The following is a 16,425-nucleotide window of genomic DNA, read 5'->3' as shown; positions in this document are numbered from 1 at the left end:
GAAAGTGAATACAATTCTTGGCCCTAATGTAAATACAATACTATCAAACTCCATTAACCTCTATTAGCAACTCTTCTTTTTTATAGATTGATTAGTAAATGCTACACTAAAAATAATATAATACATGTACTTATGAGCTTCATAAATACACTAATCTACCAATCAATACATTTTTTCCATTTTTATAACATTTTATCTATTTACCAATAGAATGATCAATTGACATTTCTTACATTTCTATTTATACATTTCATATATTAATAGTGGCCTTTCTTACGTTTATACTTATACATTTTATATGTATTAATAGATTTTATTTTTGTTAAAGTTTGAAACATATCAAGTACATTAGATACATTGGTTAACATATTCAATTTAGGACAAAATCGGCTCATATGCCAAAGTGCCTACTTTGTCATAATGGCATGAACCCAGTAAATTTTTTTTTTTTTTTTTTTAATTTTTTTAATTTTTTTTAATTTTATTTTCTTGGTAACATTATAAACATAAATAGAACATATTATATGCTCATGCTCCTGCTTGGTCTGCTGCTTCCTACCGTGTCTCATTCCAGCTTTGAACCAGAGCTCTGTTGAGGTTTTTGAAAGGCGCTCGAAGTGCCAATCGTTGTCCTCACTGCCAGAGTTGGCATTCCGAGTAAGTTAGCAGCTGGTTAGTTTTCTGTTTTCGTTTTTCTTTCCTGCAACCATGTTTTAACCTTTCTTCACAGCAGACTAAGCTTTTTTCTAAGGAAATCTTCACAATTTTTTTTTTACTCTTCCGGTACTCGGTGATTTTGGCACAATATTTAGTTCTTGTTGTAATTTACAGACAGTCATACAAACACACATTTGGAGTGATTCCGAAGACCCCGCACCAGCAGCAATGTATCTCATGTTTTATATCAATGAAAATGGAGAGAAAGTATACACGTTAAAGGTAAGTCTCATTCTTTAAGCCCTCTGGCTTCTGCTTTGATATGGTTTATTTTTAAGAAGGGTTTTCGGCGTAAAGAAAACATTTGTCGACTGCATCAAGAATGGGTTGAATCTTAGCAGACTGTTCTTTCGCAACTCCTTTGCTGAGAATGTTGGGTTTGATTACAGTTGGGGTTTGGTTACTGTTGGGGTTTGGAAGCTCGTCCACCCGGAAACGGGGTCGAACCATGTTTTTCTTTAAAGAATTTAAACGAGTAATCCCTCTGAGTTTAATTCTGTTACGTCGAGCGACAGGGTTTAGGCCTGAGTCCTCACATTCAGGGTCTTGGACTCGCCTCTGGTTGCGTACTTTCCTTTGAAAGAACTAGCTTAATTCTCTGTTGCAGAGTTATGAGCAGAACCTGGTCTTTAGGAAAATATTTCCCTGTTCCACCGCATTCTGACCCTGTTTTTTCTTTAATAAGAATGTAGTCTAATTTATTTCTAAATCATGTCTTTTATTTTTTTTTAAGAAGTTTGTTAAATTTGAGGGGATTTCACCTCTGATATTTTGAGCCACAATGGCCAACTTTGTAATTGTAATAGCTACCTTCTGTAAGTCCATTCTCTGTTTTAATTTTGGCACTGAAAGACATTTACGCTCTTAAGCTTGTTAATGTGTAATAAAATGGTCGATTTTGTATTATCTTGAGTTACTATTCCTGGGTTATGTTCCCCAGAGAACGTTTTCTAAACTTATGCGATGCTGCCATACGTTGCTGGCATATCGACTATTATTTTCTATATGTCCTTCTGGTTATGCTATTCTGCTGAGGGTTTGGTTTTGGTAAATCGTCTTGGTTACCGGACAATATACTTATTCGCTATTTCTTGATGTGCTTTTAGCTGGAATTATCTCCGTTGATATTTGTTGGGTTTGATTACAGTTGGGGTTTGGTTACGGTTGGGGTTTGGAAGCTCGTCCACCTGGAAACAGGTTCGAACCATGTTTTTCTTTAAAGAATTTAAACGAGTAATCCCTCTGGAGTTTAATTCTGTTACATTGAGCGACAGGGTTTAGGCCTGAGTCCTCACATTCAGGGTCTTGGACTCGCTTTTGGTTGCATACTTTCCTTTGAAAGAACTAGCTTAATTCTTTGTTGCAGAGTCATGACTAGAACCAGAGGGTTTGGTTTGGTAAATCATCAAGGTTATTGGACAGTATACTTATTCACTATTTCTTGATGTGCTTTTAGCTGGAATTATCTCCGTTGATATTTGTTGGGTTAGATTACAGTTGGGGTTTGGAAGCTTGTCCCCCCGGAAATGCGGTCAAACCATGTTTTTCTTTAAAGAATTTAAACGAGTAATCCCTCTGAGTTTAATTCTGTTACGTCAAGCGACAGGGTCTTGGACTCGCCTCTGGTTGCGTACTTTCCTTTGAAAGAACTAGCTTAATTCTCTGTTGCAGAGTCATGACCAGAACCTGGTCTTTAGGAAAATATTTCCTTGTTCCACTGCATTTTGACCCTGTTTTTTTTTAATAAGAATAGTCTAATTTATTTTTTAATGTCGATGAATGTTTGTGTATAAGGGTTTCACAACTTCCCATAGATTATGTAGTCTTTGTCGTAGTGGGATTTGCTGACCAACATGAGTCCTCCCATAGAGTGTCTGCAGTACATACCCTCAATACTGCATTGGTCACACACCTTAACAAACGCGCAGTTCAGCGGAAATATCATAGATAGAGTTTCAAATCCGGCAATTAAAAAAAAACACGGGGAAAATGAATACACCATTACAGAGAAAACAGAAAACACTATATGCACTGCCAAAAGAAAACTCTTATGACCCAAATTTGCCCTGTTGCAATCTATTTTAAGAATTTGTGGCATATCAAGAAAATAGCATACTATATGAACCCATAACATGTGAAATAGGAGATTAATAAACTGGCATCAAGACGGTACCTTTCGGCGCTTCCTCGAATTTTAGTTGCACACGAACAGAGGACGATGATAGGTCGTGGCTTCAGTCACGCAAGGAGGGTGTGGCTAGCTGGTTTCCACCATTTGTAGATGTTACAGAGGAAGAAGGGTTGTGTGCAGCTTTGTCGTTAACTGTGAATGCAACTATGGGTGCTTCAAGGTTTGCCCTAATTATTAGTGCGGTTGTAAACTGTTTTTTGCCTCAAAGAATGGTAGTCTTTCAAAGAATGGTAGTCGCAAAGCGTTAGTCGCGAACCGTTACACGTAATAACCAATAACTAATGCATACTAATTTGTAACTATTTTGATTTAATTTGTAACTAATTTGATCTAACGCTTGAAATTTGTGCAATCGTCTAACATCTAATCGTATGGTGCACAAGATGACACGTAGGTAAGGAGGGGAGTTGATTTCAGAGGGGAACGCCTTACGGCGTAAAAATATGAAGTACTACTGTGTGGCACTTCATTATTTCTACAGGAGGAACAACATCCGAGAAGGAAGAAGCGCAATTTGCGGTAATATCGAGCAGTCTCTTCTTGGCTTTGAGGTTCACAAATTTTTTTTTACTCTTCCGGTACTTGGTGATTTTGGCACAATATTTAGTTCTTGTTGTAATTTACAGACAGTCATACAAACACACATTTGGAGTGATTCCGAAGACCCTGCACCAGCAACAATGTATCTCATGTTTTATATCAATGAAAATGGAGAGAAAGTCTACACGTTAAAGGTAAGTCTCATTCTTTAAGCCCTCTGGCTTCTGCTTTGATATGGTTTATTTTTAAGAAGGGTTTTCGGCGTAAAGAAAACATTTGTCGACTACATCAAGAATGGGTTGAATCTTAGCAGACTGTTCTTTCGCAACTCCTTTGCTGATAATGTGCCCCGAATACACAAATTCTCTTTTTGGAAAGTCAGACTTAGATTCTTTAGCAAAATGTGAATTCTTTCACAAGAATTTAAAATAATCCATAAATGATGTTGATGTTCTTGCGTATTCTTACTGGATATAAAATATCATTGAAGAATATGAGCACAAACTTCCTTACATATAATGGAAATATTTGATTCATGGTACCTTGGAAGGTAGCTGGGAATTTTGTGACCCAAAAGGCTTTACCTTGAATTTGAAGTGGTCATGATGAGCCTTAAAGGAAGTGTTGTACTGCTAGCTTTCCTTATGCTGATTTCATGATACTCTGATTATAAACTAATCTTTGAGAACATGGCTGCCCCATGCAATTATTCTGATAAGTCATCGTTGCATGGGATAGGGTGCCGATTCATAATAGTCTCGTTCAATTTTTGGTAATCTATGCACATGTGGAACAAGCTTTCCTTCTTCACTAAGATGATCATTGACCAATGATGCAAAAGGGCTATTTTTAGGCACATTTTTCGCCCTACCTTTTCTTTAATGGACCTTTGTGGATATGGCTGCAATCTTAAGAAAACATTACAACTGATTTGAAATTCTCTCACCATGGCATTGGTCCTTTTGGGCCTTCATTTGGTCTTAAGAGCAATTATGAGATTGCCCCTAAGTTGATGTGATGTCTGTTGACTTTCCTTTTCAGGAAATCTTGGACAATGGGCACATCAATGCCTACAATGGCCTAATCAATCTTCACAAGACTAGAGTGTGCAAGGGGTGCATGCTTGGCAAGTATGCCAAGTCATTTGTCTAGGGCTGAGACAACAGAGCTAGAGGGGTTTTGGAACTGGTGCATTCAGATGTATGTGGACCCTTCTCTTCTCCATCACTTATGAAACACAAGTACTATGTTACTTTCATTGACTATTATTCTTGGAAAACTTGGAAAGAGGGCATTAGGAGAGAGCTAATAGCGGCCCGCAACCCTTAGCAGAATGAGGTGGCTGAGAGGAAGAACCACAATATTGTTGGAGCGGCCAAGGCCATGTTGCATGAACAGGGATTGCTTATGTTATTGTGGGCAGAGGCATGCAACACTGCAGTATTTATGTAGAACATGCAGTATTTATGCAGAACATGAGTCCACACAAGGTGCTTGGACGAGTTACACCAGAGGAGGCTTTCACAGGCAAGAAGCATGATGTTTCAGACTTCTGTATCTTTGGCACAAAAGTTTATTGCCATGTGTCCAAAGGTAGCAGGAAGAAACTTGAGCCCACAACAGAGAAGGGCATCTTCGTGGGCTACAATGAGGCATCTCAAGTGTATAGGGTGATATTCCATCACTTAAGAAGACAATTATCAGGCAAGCCGCAGGACGTGAGGTTTAAGGAGGTCAAAGCTCTGAGGGAGTCCTTAGAGCGAGAGCAGGTAGGAGTACTTGAGGAGGAGCTACTCGCTCCCAAGGAGGAGCCTCAACTAGGATCACAGTTTGAGTCTCAACTAGGTTGCGAGAGGGTCGCACAACAGAATGCACAACAAGATGATGATGGGGAGAGACTAAGACGAGAGTAGGCCAACACATGGAGGAAGAGAGCAAAGTGGGATGAGAAGTTGATTCAGGAGGCCTAGGAGTAGGTTGAGACTCCTAGCATCATGTTAGGCAGAGCAAGTAGCCACAGAGGTGCATCAGATATATGGCATTGATGGCAGAGTTGTTGGACATATAGCCTTCTTGTTATGATGAGGTAGCCTCTTAGCGGGTTTGGTGAGATGCCATGGTGGAGGAATATTCCTCCATCATGAATGATGTTTGGGAGATTGTGCCACGAATTTCAGGGAAAATCAGTAGTTGGTTCGAGATGGGGGTACAAGGTGAAGCATGTAGCAGATGGGAGTGTGGAGAAGTACAAGGCCATGGTTGTGGCCAAGGGCTTCTCATAGGTTGAGGGCATAGATTATGATGAGACGTTTGGCCCCAGTAGCACGATATTCATCCATTAGGACAATTCTGGCACTTACAACACAAATGGATTGGAAGAACCACCCGATGGATGTGAAGACAACATTCCTCAATGGAGTGGTTGAAGAGGAGATTGATTTGGAGTAGCCAGAGGGGTTTAAGCAATCCAACAGAGACACACATACATGTTTGCAGGCTGAAGAGATCTCTTTATGGGCTCAAGCAGGCACCAAGAGCACAATACACTCGTATTGACAACTACCTTTGAGGATTGGGCTTCACTAAGAGTGAGGTGGATCCCAAATTGTACTACATTGTGGTTGCAGGGCCTCTGCTCATTAGTGACCTTATATTGACTGGAGAGGACAACCTAATCTAGGATTGCAAGGCAAACCTTGTAAGGGAGTTTGAGATGAAGGATATAGGGCTTCTGCACTGTTTCCTTGGATTTGAGGTTTGGTAGGGTGATGGTGAGATCTTATTGGGATAGGGCAACTACACGCAAGAGATTCTCAAGAGATTTAATATGCAGGATTGTAGGCCCATGGCCATGCTAATAGAGCAGAGCGAGTAGATGCTACAATATATATAGGCAACTCATTAGGTCGTTGATGTATTTGGTCAACACATGACCTGATATTTGTTTTGTAGTGAACCAACTGAATTAGTTCATGATGGAGCCGACCAAAGTTCACTGGGTTGTTGTGAAGTAGTTTTGAGGTATTTTAGAGGCACAACAAATTATGGATTATGGTACAGATAGGTTGATGGAGTGAGGCTTGAGGGCTTCACAAATGCAGATTGGGCAGGGTGCTCCACAGATTGCAAGAGTACTTCAGGTTGCGTCTTCAACATTGGGTCAATGATTGTTTCCTGGTACAACAAGAAGCATAGATCAGTTGCACTCAGTTCAACAGAGGCGGGGTACATGGATACTAATTTGGTTGCGTGCAAAGCTATTTGGATGAGGAAGTTACTTGTGGGACTTTTCAAGAGAGGATGGAGCCTATTGTGATACACTGTGATAATCAGAGTTACATCCAGCTCTCTGAGAACCCAGTGTTTCATGATCACTCAAAGCATATCGAGATCAAGTATCATCATCTCAGAGATTGTGTGCTGAAAGAGATACATTCCAACAAAGGAGCAGACAATAGAAATCTTGACCAAGGCATTGGCAAGAAACAATTTTGTCCATTCTAGAGATAAGTTGGGAGTTGTACATAATCCCTTCCTCGCTAAGTGGGAGTGTTGAAAATAGTAGTGAGAGAAGGTCTTCTTGACTCGTGCCTTAGTCAAGAAAGACCACGGTTAGTCTTTCCTTTAGCATGGATGAGTTTGTGGTGATAGGATGAGTTCATGGAACAACTTAATTTTTGCCCAAAGTTGGATTAGCAAGAAGCAGTTTTGTCCATTTTAAAGATGAGTTGGGAGTTGTACAAAATCCCTTCCTCGCTAAGAGGGAGTGTTGAAAATAGTAGCAAGAGAAGGTCTTCTTGACTCGTGCCTTAGTCAAGAAAGACCACGATCAATCTTTCCTTCAGCATGGACGAGTTTGTGGCGATAGGACGAGTTCATCTAGCAAGTTAATTCATGTGCAGAATTGGAGGGATAGTTAAGAAGACCTCCAAGTGCCAATTCTAATTTAGAAGAGGATGAGCTGGAGAGCGTCAAACTTGATTGAAGCAAGGATGTGTTACACTAGCAGTTGATTCAATTAACAAGTCGAACTCCACGTGTTCTAAATTCGCACTTACCAGATATAGCATGATTGAATTGCTTAGAAGGAGGACGAAGGCACATCTTTGTATCATTATTGTTTGCACAAGTTTGTGCGAGGAGAGCTTGTTGTATAGAGAGCTTACTTTGGAGAAGCCATACATTGAGATGGAGAGATATTTCTGTTGCAAGTCTGCACTAGGATTTAGGCAGAAATTCCTAAATAATAGGGGCCACTATTGTGCTAGAAAATAGGAGATTTCATGTGCTAGAAATTGGGGGTAGAGATTGTACAAGGAAATAGGAGCAGAGTCGGGTTGATTGCAGGGTGTTTCACGCTATAAGCATTAGCAGTGAGAACCAATGTTTTACGACTCCGACTCCGACTCCGACTTGGCTGAGGATCGACTTCGACTCCGACTCTGACTCGGTAATGACTCGGCCGGCTCGATTTCAATGACTCGGTCGTTGTAAAAAATACATTAAATATTTTTTTTTTTTATAAAAAAACATAATTTTAAATATTTTAAACATAATTTTAAAGATTTTCATTCATGTTTCCAAACACACAGCATTATAATATAGATGGAAGACAACATATGATCAAAGTAGGCTCATGAACCAATCCATTATATCAAAATGGTACCCAACATAGGCAATGATCATATGATCAAAGTAGGCTCATGAACCAATCCATTATATCAAAATGGTACCCAATGGCAATACATAGTCAACTGTCATACATGATCAAAGACTCAAAACAAAATACAAATAACCAAGGAGGCTAGAAATGGCCTCTACAACAAAAGTAAACTGTGATGGTGACCAGACTCCAATACTAGTACTACTGGCTAGTAGCTACTGCCAGAGGAGCCAAGATCATCTCGACCAATCTCTGGATCATCATCATCAGAGTCAGACAAGGGGCCCCATGGCTCCTCCTCCTCATCATTGTCTCCAACTGCAACTGTAGAAGTGGTGCCAGTATCACTAGCAGGCTGTGCAGCAGATGCAAGCTGAGATAGAGTAGATATGCGGCTGCGCTTCTGTCGTGGTTGAGCAGAGGAAGCACCAACAACTGGAGTCCTACTCCTAGTCCTTGTTGGCTGTGAGACTGAGGCTGGTGGATTGGGATCTGCATTCAACTGAACAGGCTGAAGTGGATGTTCCAGTTCAAGTTCATCAAGATCCTCATCAGGATCAAACTCTGGTTGACGACTCTCCACTACCCAATCTGATGTTGGATCAATGTCTTCCAACACAATGGGATCTGAATCAGGTCTTTTGTTCAGCAATTGGTTCCGTCTGAGCCGAAGGTTGTATTGGACAAAAACTAGATCATTCAACCGTTTTTGCTCCAAACGGTTTCTCTTCTTTGTGTGAATCCTCTCAAAGACAGATCAATTGCGCTCACACCCAGATGCACTGCAAGTTTGACTCAAAATACGAATTGCAAACCTTTGCAATTGAGGGCACTGGCCACCAAAGGCCTCCCACCATTGTGCTGCAAAAAACATAGAAGTGTAATGAATTATGAGTTAGATGAAGGCTGAAGCTCAACAAAATTACAAATTATATCTAACTTTCAAATTATAAATGATTTAACAAACTTTAATAAAAAAAGTAAAACTGTAAAACCATTAAGAAATTGAAAATTGAAATTTTTGTTTACCTGGCTCATCTGCTTCTCTTGCAATCTTTGCTAGGTTCTTCCCAAAGGTACCTGTTGCATTGCTGAAGGATGTGACCTGTTGATGTATCTCCAGCTGATCAGACTCCGATGGGATCATGCGTTCAATGCAATCAACCAGTCCATCTCTGACCTCCCCCTCAAAGCTCCTGACTCCTTAGCTTTATAATGATACCGTGGGTTCAAAAAATACCCAGCTGCATGTATAGGGCGATGGAGTTGATTGTTCCATCTTTCATCAATGATTGCCCAAATGGGCCCATACTTTGCCACTCTATCCTTGTATGCTGTCTTTATTTGCTCCTTTGCTTGATCCATAGCCTCATAAATGAAGCCCATAGCCAACCTTTCCCCATCCACCAACCGCAACACCTTAACTAGTGGCTCAGCAAGCTTCACAATCTCTGCTGCCTTTCTCCAAAAAGTTTCATCATGGACTTTCCTTTTCAATTCTTTGCCTTCTGGTTTGTTAGACCAATTGCTTTAATTCCATTCATCACTGGAAAACATCTTTTGCAAGTTTCTATGTTGGGAAAGCATAGATTGCAATGTCAAAAAATGTGTAGCAAATCTAGTGATGGCAAGCCTAATAATATCCTTGCCTCTAGTGTGTTTCCTCATGAGACTCAAAACCAGTGTATGATTGTAGATAAATTTTGTTATGCTTTTGGCATTATCTACAGTGTTTCTGACCCAATCTAATTTTCCAATATCCTCAAGCATGAGGTCTATGCAATGTGCAGCGCATGGGGTCCAAAAGATGGTCTTGTGTTTTTCCTCTAACATTTTACCAGCAAGAACATAGTTAGAGGCATTGTCTGTGATGATTTGAACAACATTAGCCACCCCCACCTCCTCAATAACCTCATCCAATAGCTGAAACAACAAGTGGCCATCTTTTACCTTATCAGATGCATCAACTGATTTTAAAAACATGGTTCCCTGTGGGCAGAAGACAAGAAAGTTTATGATGGTACGGTTTCTTTGATCAGTCCATCCATCTGACATGATGGTACACCCTGTTCTTGCCCATGAGTCCCTGAACTCTTGCAAATACTCATTAATGGATTGAATTTCTTTCTGCAGACGAAACCCCCTTAGCTCTTGCATAGTAGGGCCTTTGAAGCCTTTTCCAGCAGCATGTATGGCATCAAACATAGGCTCATAATATGGTGAACGAGCAGCATTAAAGGGGATATCAGCATCATACCACCATCTAGCTATGTAGTCACAAGCAATCTCCCTCAATTCTTTCTTCCAATGGTCATCTAAAGTGGGCTGAATTTGACCTTTACTAACTTCAGGACCATGTGCATCTGATGGAGAGGAGGGAGTGAAATAACTTTTGATAGTCACATGACCCTTCATTCTACCCTTTCCCTTATCTTGAACAGAACCAAAAGAGGGAGGAACATAACGGAAAGGGTTGGATGCCTCAGTTTGAGGGATAGAGGAAGAACCCTCAAAATCATAGTGGGGGTTGGTAGCCATCATTCTTTGTATCTCCCTCTTCCTCCCAATTTCAGCCTGTATCTCTTTTTGCCTAGCCTTATCTTCTTTAAATTTCTCAAAGCTGGCCAACAAATTCTTTCTAATCTCATCAATTTCATCAGAGGTACATGCGGTAATTTGGCCTCTAATCCCTGCCAAGTGTTGTTTCAGCCTATTAATCCCCCCAGGACCTTCCTTAATTTTCCTATGGCAAAACTTGCAATGCATCTGATTATCAACCATTTCAACATATGCCCAAGCAGGATCTTTTGCTCTAGGTGCCATTTTTTGACTAGGAAAACAATCTGAAAATGAAAAAAAAAAAAAAAATTGATTCAATGTTCATTTATTTGACAAAAAACACTCTCTAAGCTTTCTTGATATGCACCTAAAATTTACTAAGCAAAAACAGATTTATAGAGGTGGAAAAAAATACCTCCAGGCACAAACAGCCTCCTCAAGCTTGCTCCAAGAATCAGCTCCTCAATGCTGCTCCAAATGGCTGCCCAAGAAGCTCCTCACTCCAGCTACAATGCTCCTCCAAGACTCCTCACTGCTGCTCCAAAACAAGCTCAAGAACTGCTCACTAATTCTCAAAGAAGACTCTCACTCAAATGCATAAGACTGCTGTGAGTGAATGAGAGCATTTGGCTGTCTTAAATAGGGTTTGGGAGGGGGAAATGGACCCCAAAAGCATTTAACAAATTACAATTACCCTTTAGAATCCATTAACTGCATTTAACTTTTGCAAAAATCACATAAAAAGTGAAATTTCATGAGCTGTTACGCTGCCCAGCCGGCCCTACATTGACTCGGCCGAGTCATAACGGACCCGGCCGGGTTGACCGAGTCACATATGACTCGGCCGAGTCATATGTGACTCGGTCAACCGAACCGGGTTAGCCACCGTTTCATTGCAAAGGCCATCAACTCGGTTCGACTCGGCCGAGTCGGAGTCGATTCGGCCGTTTTGTAAAACAATGGTGAGAACAAGTTTATTTTCTAGTGAAACAATATTGTCTTGTAAAGATATCTATTGCTTGAACTCAATCAATAAATTCTACAACAAGAATTGGGTTTTCCCAGTTGGGTTTCCTAAGAAAATTATTGTGTTATTGTGTGACTGTATTTCTATTTCTTTGTGTTTTATTCTACTGCTTATCTAGAGTAGAGAAATTATGTGTATTGGTGAAAAGAAATTAGTTTTAGATTGTTCATCATAATAGTTGCAGAATCTCATGGAAAATCTATAAGGGTGTCCACTGAGTTGGTGTCTACTTAGTTTCAAAACCATTCCACACTAAAGCTTGCCAAATCCACAATTTGGTCTGCATCCATGAAGACAGGAAATGAATCCCAAAATTTGGAACATACTGAATTCCAAAAAGGTGAAAATGTGGGGATTTTGGTTTGGACCAATGATTTTCCATTTCCATAGCCTCCGAGGGCCAATTCGATTGGTGGTTGTCGTGATAATGTACTGTTATGTTCCAAGAGATTCAAGATTCAAACCCCCCTGATTTCTTGTGTTTGTGGAAAGGGTGTACGCAGGCACCTAGAGGTTATAGTGGTAGCAGTCGGAATTGTCCTTGTGTCACGTGGGTACGAACTGGCCTAGTTGCTGATTCCTCTAGTCATAAAAAGAAGATTCTGCATTTCCACTGCTTGATTTTAGAGTGGTTGTGGGTGTAACATTGCCTGTTGGAACTGGTGGAATCGGCCAGGCTGATCATTTTGATACCTAAACTGGTCTTAGTTGTAGCACAAAATCGAAAAATGTTGGTTCAGTACAAAGCCGAACGGTTTTGTACAATGTAGCCTAATATTCAACACCAGGGTCCTACTTAAACTTTTAGCATTACCAATTGTTTCAAGATGTTTGAGAGTGGTTCCAACCTCATTGGATTTCATATGGAGAAAGTCGCATTTTAGATCCTACTCAAAATTTAGCAGACCTAACAGTTTTTAGGATTTCCGGATTGGGGGGATTGCAATGTTTCCATTTGATTCTATTGTGTACGAGGGTATGGAACCAACATTTAATTAGGAGCACCAAGCCCTCTATGTACCTTAATGTTAGTGGCATTGATTGTTGAACTCCTTTATCATGACCCTAGTATGTACCCATCACTCAAACTAGATCTCGATTTGACATGTTAAGCTTTTTCTATCTTGTTTTAATGTTTAGAGGGTGATATATGAGGATCTTGATATAGGTAATGATTTTGATGATATGTAGGTATTTATTATAGGCTATAGCATGATTTGGTTTGATGCTAGAGGCCATCTAGAGTCTCTTTGTTGATGTATTCTTGGTTCAGACTCAGAGATGTATTCCACTAAATGTTATTTTTCCTAATGTGCCCTCTTACTTCCTATATAAATGAGAACTATTGCATATTTGTGTATTAAATGGTTTTGGATTCATGTGGATGCATATGAATCTGTATGTTTTTCTTTAAAATTTGAATATTTTTGGTCAATTGGCTTTTTGGTCTGTTTTTTTAGTGAGATAGCTTTTTGAAATTTCAAATATCCAAAGAAATGGTTGAGCACACTCAGTGAATGGATCAACGACCACAAAAGTCAAATTTTTCCTTATGTCACTAGGGAACCCTATTATAAAATCATTATTGATCAATTCCCATTTCTGATCTGAAATGGGCAATGATTGAAGTATTGCTGGGATTTTTGTTATTTATGTCTTGTTCTTTTGAGAAACCTCACAAGAAGCTTCAAAATTTCTGATATCTATTTTCATCCCTTCCCAAAAGAATTTGCCCTTGTGCTGAAATATATTCCTAAAAATCCTACATGTCAAACAAGTCAAGAATGATATTCTCCAAGTGCATTTTCTTTGAATTTGGAGTTAGGTACAAGGTACAACCAATTCTTGTATTGGATGATGTCACCCCAGAAAAAACCCTTGTTCCTATGTGTGCTTTTATCTTTATCTAGCAACATGGAGGCAACTTTTGGATCATTGGCATATTCTGTCAACATCTCCTCTTCCCTTCCTGGCCCAACCATAAAAATAGCTTGTAATTCTTCCATTCTAATAGAGTCTTTGACAACATTACCAATCTTGTTCTTGTTGTGAAATATAAAACCCTTGTAAGTTGCTTACCCAATTGACCTGTTGCTTGAATAAAGGTTTCTGGGTTAAGAGTACTCGAGGCTTTGGTTGTTTGTCTTGATGGTGATTTGCTGACCGAACTATTATTGCCTGAACTTTTTGATTGAATGCATGAGAATCAACACATCCTTACCATAGACACAATATCTCCTCTTTCCATCCAGGTTCAGCCTTAAAAATAGCTTGTAATTATGAACATCAAATATAGTTTGTGACAACATTATTAATCTTGTTCTTATGGTAAAAAATAAGAACCTTGTAAATTGCTTACCCACTTGGCTTGTTGCATGGATAATTGTTTTTGGGTTAGGAGTACTTGAGGCTTTGGTGGCCTCTCTTGATGATGATGTGCTGACACCAAGTATTATTGCCTAAACTTGGTGATTGAATGTGTGAGAACCAACACATTCTTACCAGAAACGCAAGAGTTTTTTTTTTTTAACTTCCCGCTTTCATTGATAGACTGTGGATTCTGAAATACCACATAGTAATAAGAAAAGTTTGTGGGAAATTTGTAAATTCTAAAACTGGATTGGATGTTATTGCCTTTTTTACGGACTGAAATGTAGCTTCCACTGCCTTTATCAAATGGAATTGACCATTTTTGTTGTTAGATCAGTAAGTGAAATGCTTTTACAAACTTACTCTATAAATTGTATAAACCCTGGAATCCTCTTGACTGAGTTATGTTTTTAGGTGTTGGCCAACTGACATTGACATTGAATGAGTTATGCTTTTAGGTGTTGGCTCCACTTTCCTGGCTCTTTGCTTTACTTCAAAATCAACATTCTTTAGGTTGATAAACATCGTAAATATACGTTCAATAAATCCTTTAGTAAACATTGCATGAAGCAACTTTGTATCCAAGTCATTGTCAGATGTTGTTGTGACATTGGCCATCTTCATTTTCTTTTCACCTCTAACTCTTGGCACTAACCACACAGAAAGCCTTCCTAACCTCCTTATGCTTCATTAACTCGTCTTTTAGAAGTTTTTTTGTAAATACATGTGAGTGTTGTGTGTGAAACAATACAATATTCAAGTTGTCACACCAAAGCTTCCCCCTCTATAATGCCCCCTCTAGTGACATTGATAATGAACTTTATTTATCTTACTAAGACATTCATCATTGAAAATCTTGTCAACAGATATGGCCTCAAAATGATACTATATCCACACCCATAGGATGTGTTCGATCAACAACAACATATGGGTTTCTCAGACGTTACCACCTGTGCTATTTTGATACGAGCTGTTTTGGTTTTGCTTCTTATAGCCCCATGGTATCTAATGATGCATGGCTGATCTATGCTATTGAATTTGTTTTCCATATTGATGTTCTTTTAAGTTTTTAAACCTTTTGTCACTGCTATCACTCTCCATCTCATAAACATTGCATATGGGAATGTGTGTACCTAATTCTTACCAACGATGCATAATTTTTTTAATTAATTCATAATAAGTGCATTTAGCTCCACAGGTGGGTGTTGATATGCAATCCTCTGCCAAGTTTTTGGGATGTGGGAGCACAAGATTGTTGAAATGCACAAGGGGGACGTGTGGAGACACCCTTAATTTTTAGGGAAATTCATGGGGGATGTGGAGACATAGGGGTCCTTGTTTCTAAAATTATAATCTTAAACATATAAAAATAAAAATAAACATCCCAACAAGAACAATTCATCCTGTTTCCTATACAAATTCATTATTGTGCATTGTAATTATTGAACTCAAATTTGTAAACGATATAAACACAATTCAAATTTATAAACGAAATACATTGATTGAGATTCATTATTCGTCATTTTAAATAGTACTAAGCAAAATAAGAGGTACTGAAGTGTGAAATAGTAAATTGAAATTACACAAAAATAGTAAAGAGTCATGAGTCGAATACTTCATACAAGGTCATCAGTATCTAGAGTCAAGACTATCAATAGGAGTGTCACTATCCGAGTTGGATGTACTCCTATGAGTAACCAATGGCACACCAACCAATATCTAGAGTCAATACTATCAATAGGAGTGTCACTATTTGAGTCAGAGTCACTTGTATGAGTAATTAATGGTACACCAACCAAACCATGTTGTATCTCATATGTTTTATCCTTATCTATGCACCATTCTCTAGATCTATTTAGAGCCTTAATTATTAGAACCAGAATGGGAGGTCCCGTTCTTGAGAAAAAATGGGCAATAAACACAAAAGACCCAAGAAATGCCTTTTTCTTTAGTTGTTCCCATTTGTAGGGGTTAGAAACAGTTGTGACAAATGGTTCCTTGTCATATATAATAGCTAAGAAAACTTGAGAGGGATTATGAATTAATTAAACTAGTATTTTGCAATGTGTTTGACCCTATATATTCAAAGATGAAGTAAACCTCCTAGTTTGCACAGATGCGCTTTTCAAGATGGAAACATACTACACCACCTGCTGGCAGTTTTTCCCCCACACGCCGGTTCTTTACACTTGGTTAGCTTGTATCTGAGTTGTTTATCTGTAATTTGTATCGTTGTGGTTTGTGTCATTAACAATTTTTTAACTATAGTTTATATAAATGTTGCAGGGCTCCGTTATTTTGCCTTATTAGCATGGGTCATTAACATCTTCAAAATTCAAAGGAGAGTTTGTTTAAATT

The 16,425-nt window shown here is 39.0% G+C and overlaps 1 protein-coding gene across 4 annotated transcripts in view; it reads left to right on the top strand.

Moving 5' to 3' along the window:
- Window positions 1-497: 497 nt before the first annotated feature.
- LOC149143965 (H/ACA ribonucleoprotein complex subunit 3-like protein) overlaps window positions 498-16,425 on the top strand; it is a 31,502-nt gene continuing 15,574 nt past the window's right edge. Inside the window, exons 1-2 of one of the 4 annotated variants that reach the window (XM_089448261.1) lie at window positions 498-657; window positions 832-939. In XM_089448261.1, the coding sequence (XP_089304387.1) occupies window positions 886-939 (54 nt within the window). In that variant the 5' untranslated portion in view covers window positions 498-657; window positions 832-885. Of the gene's footprint in view, window positions 673-812; window positions 940-3,424; window positions 3,643-16,425 lie in introns of those variants that run through there. The other 3 variants (XM_089448263.1, XM_089448262.1, XM_089448260.1) reach the window with 3 other exon arrangements.

This window comes from Pinus tabuliformis, chromosome X, assembly GCF_031772625.1.
Source record: "Pinus tabuliformis cultivar Carrire ecotype Pingquan chromosome X, CPIR1, whole genome shotgun sequence".
NCBI lineage: Eukaryota > Viridiplantae > Streptophyta > Pinopsida > Pinales > Pinaceae > Pinus > Pinus tabuliformis.
The sequence above is the reverse complement of the archived record's forward strand: the minus strand, read 5'-3'. Positions and strand labels throughout refer to the sequence as shown.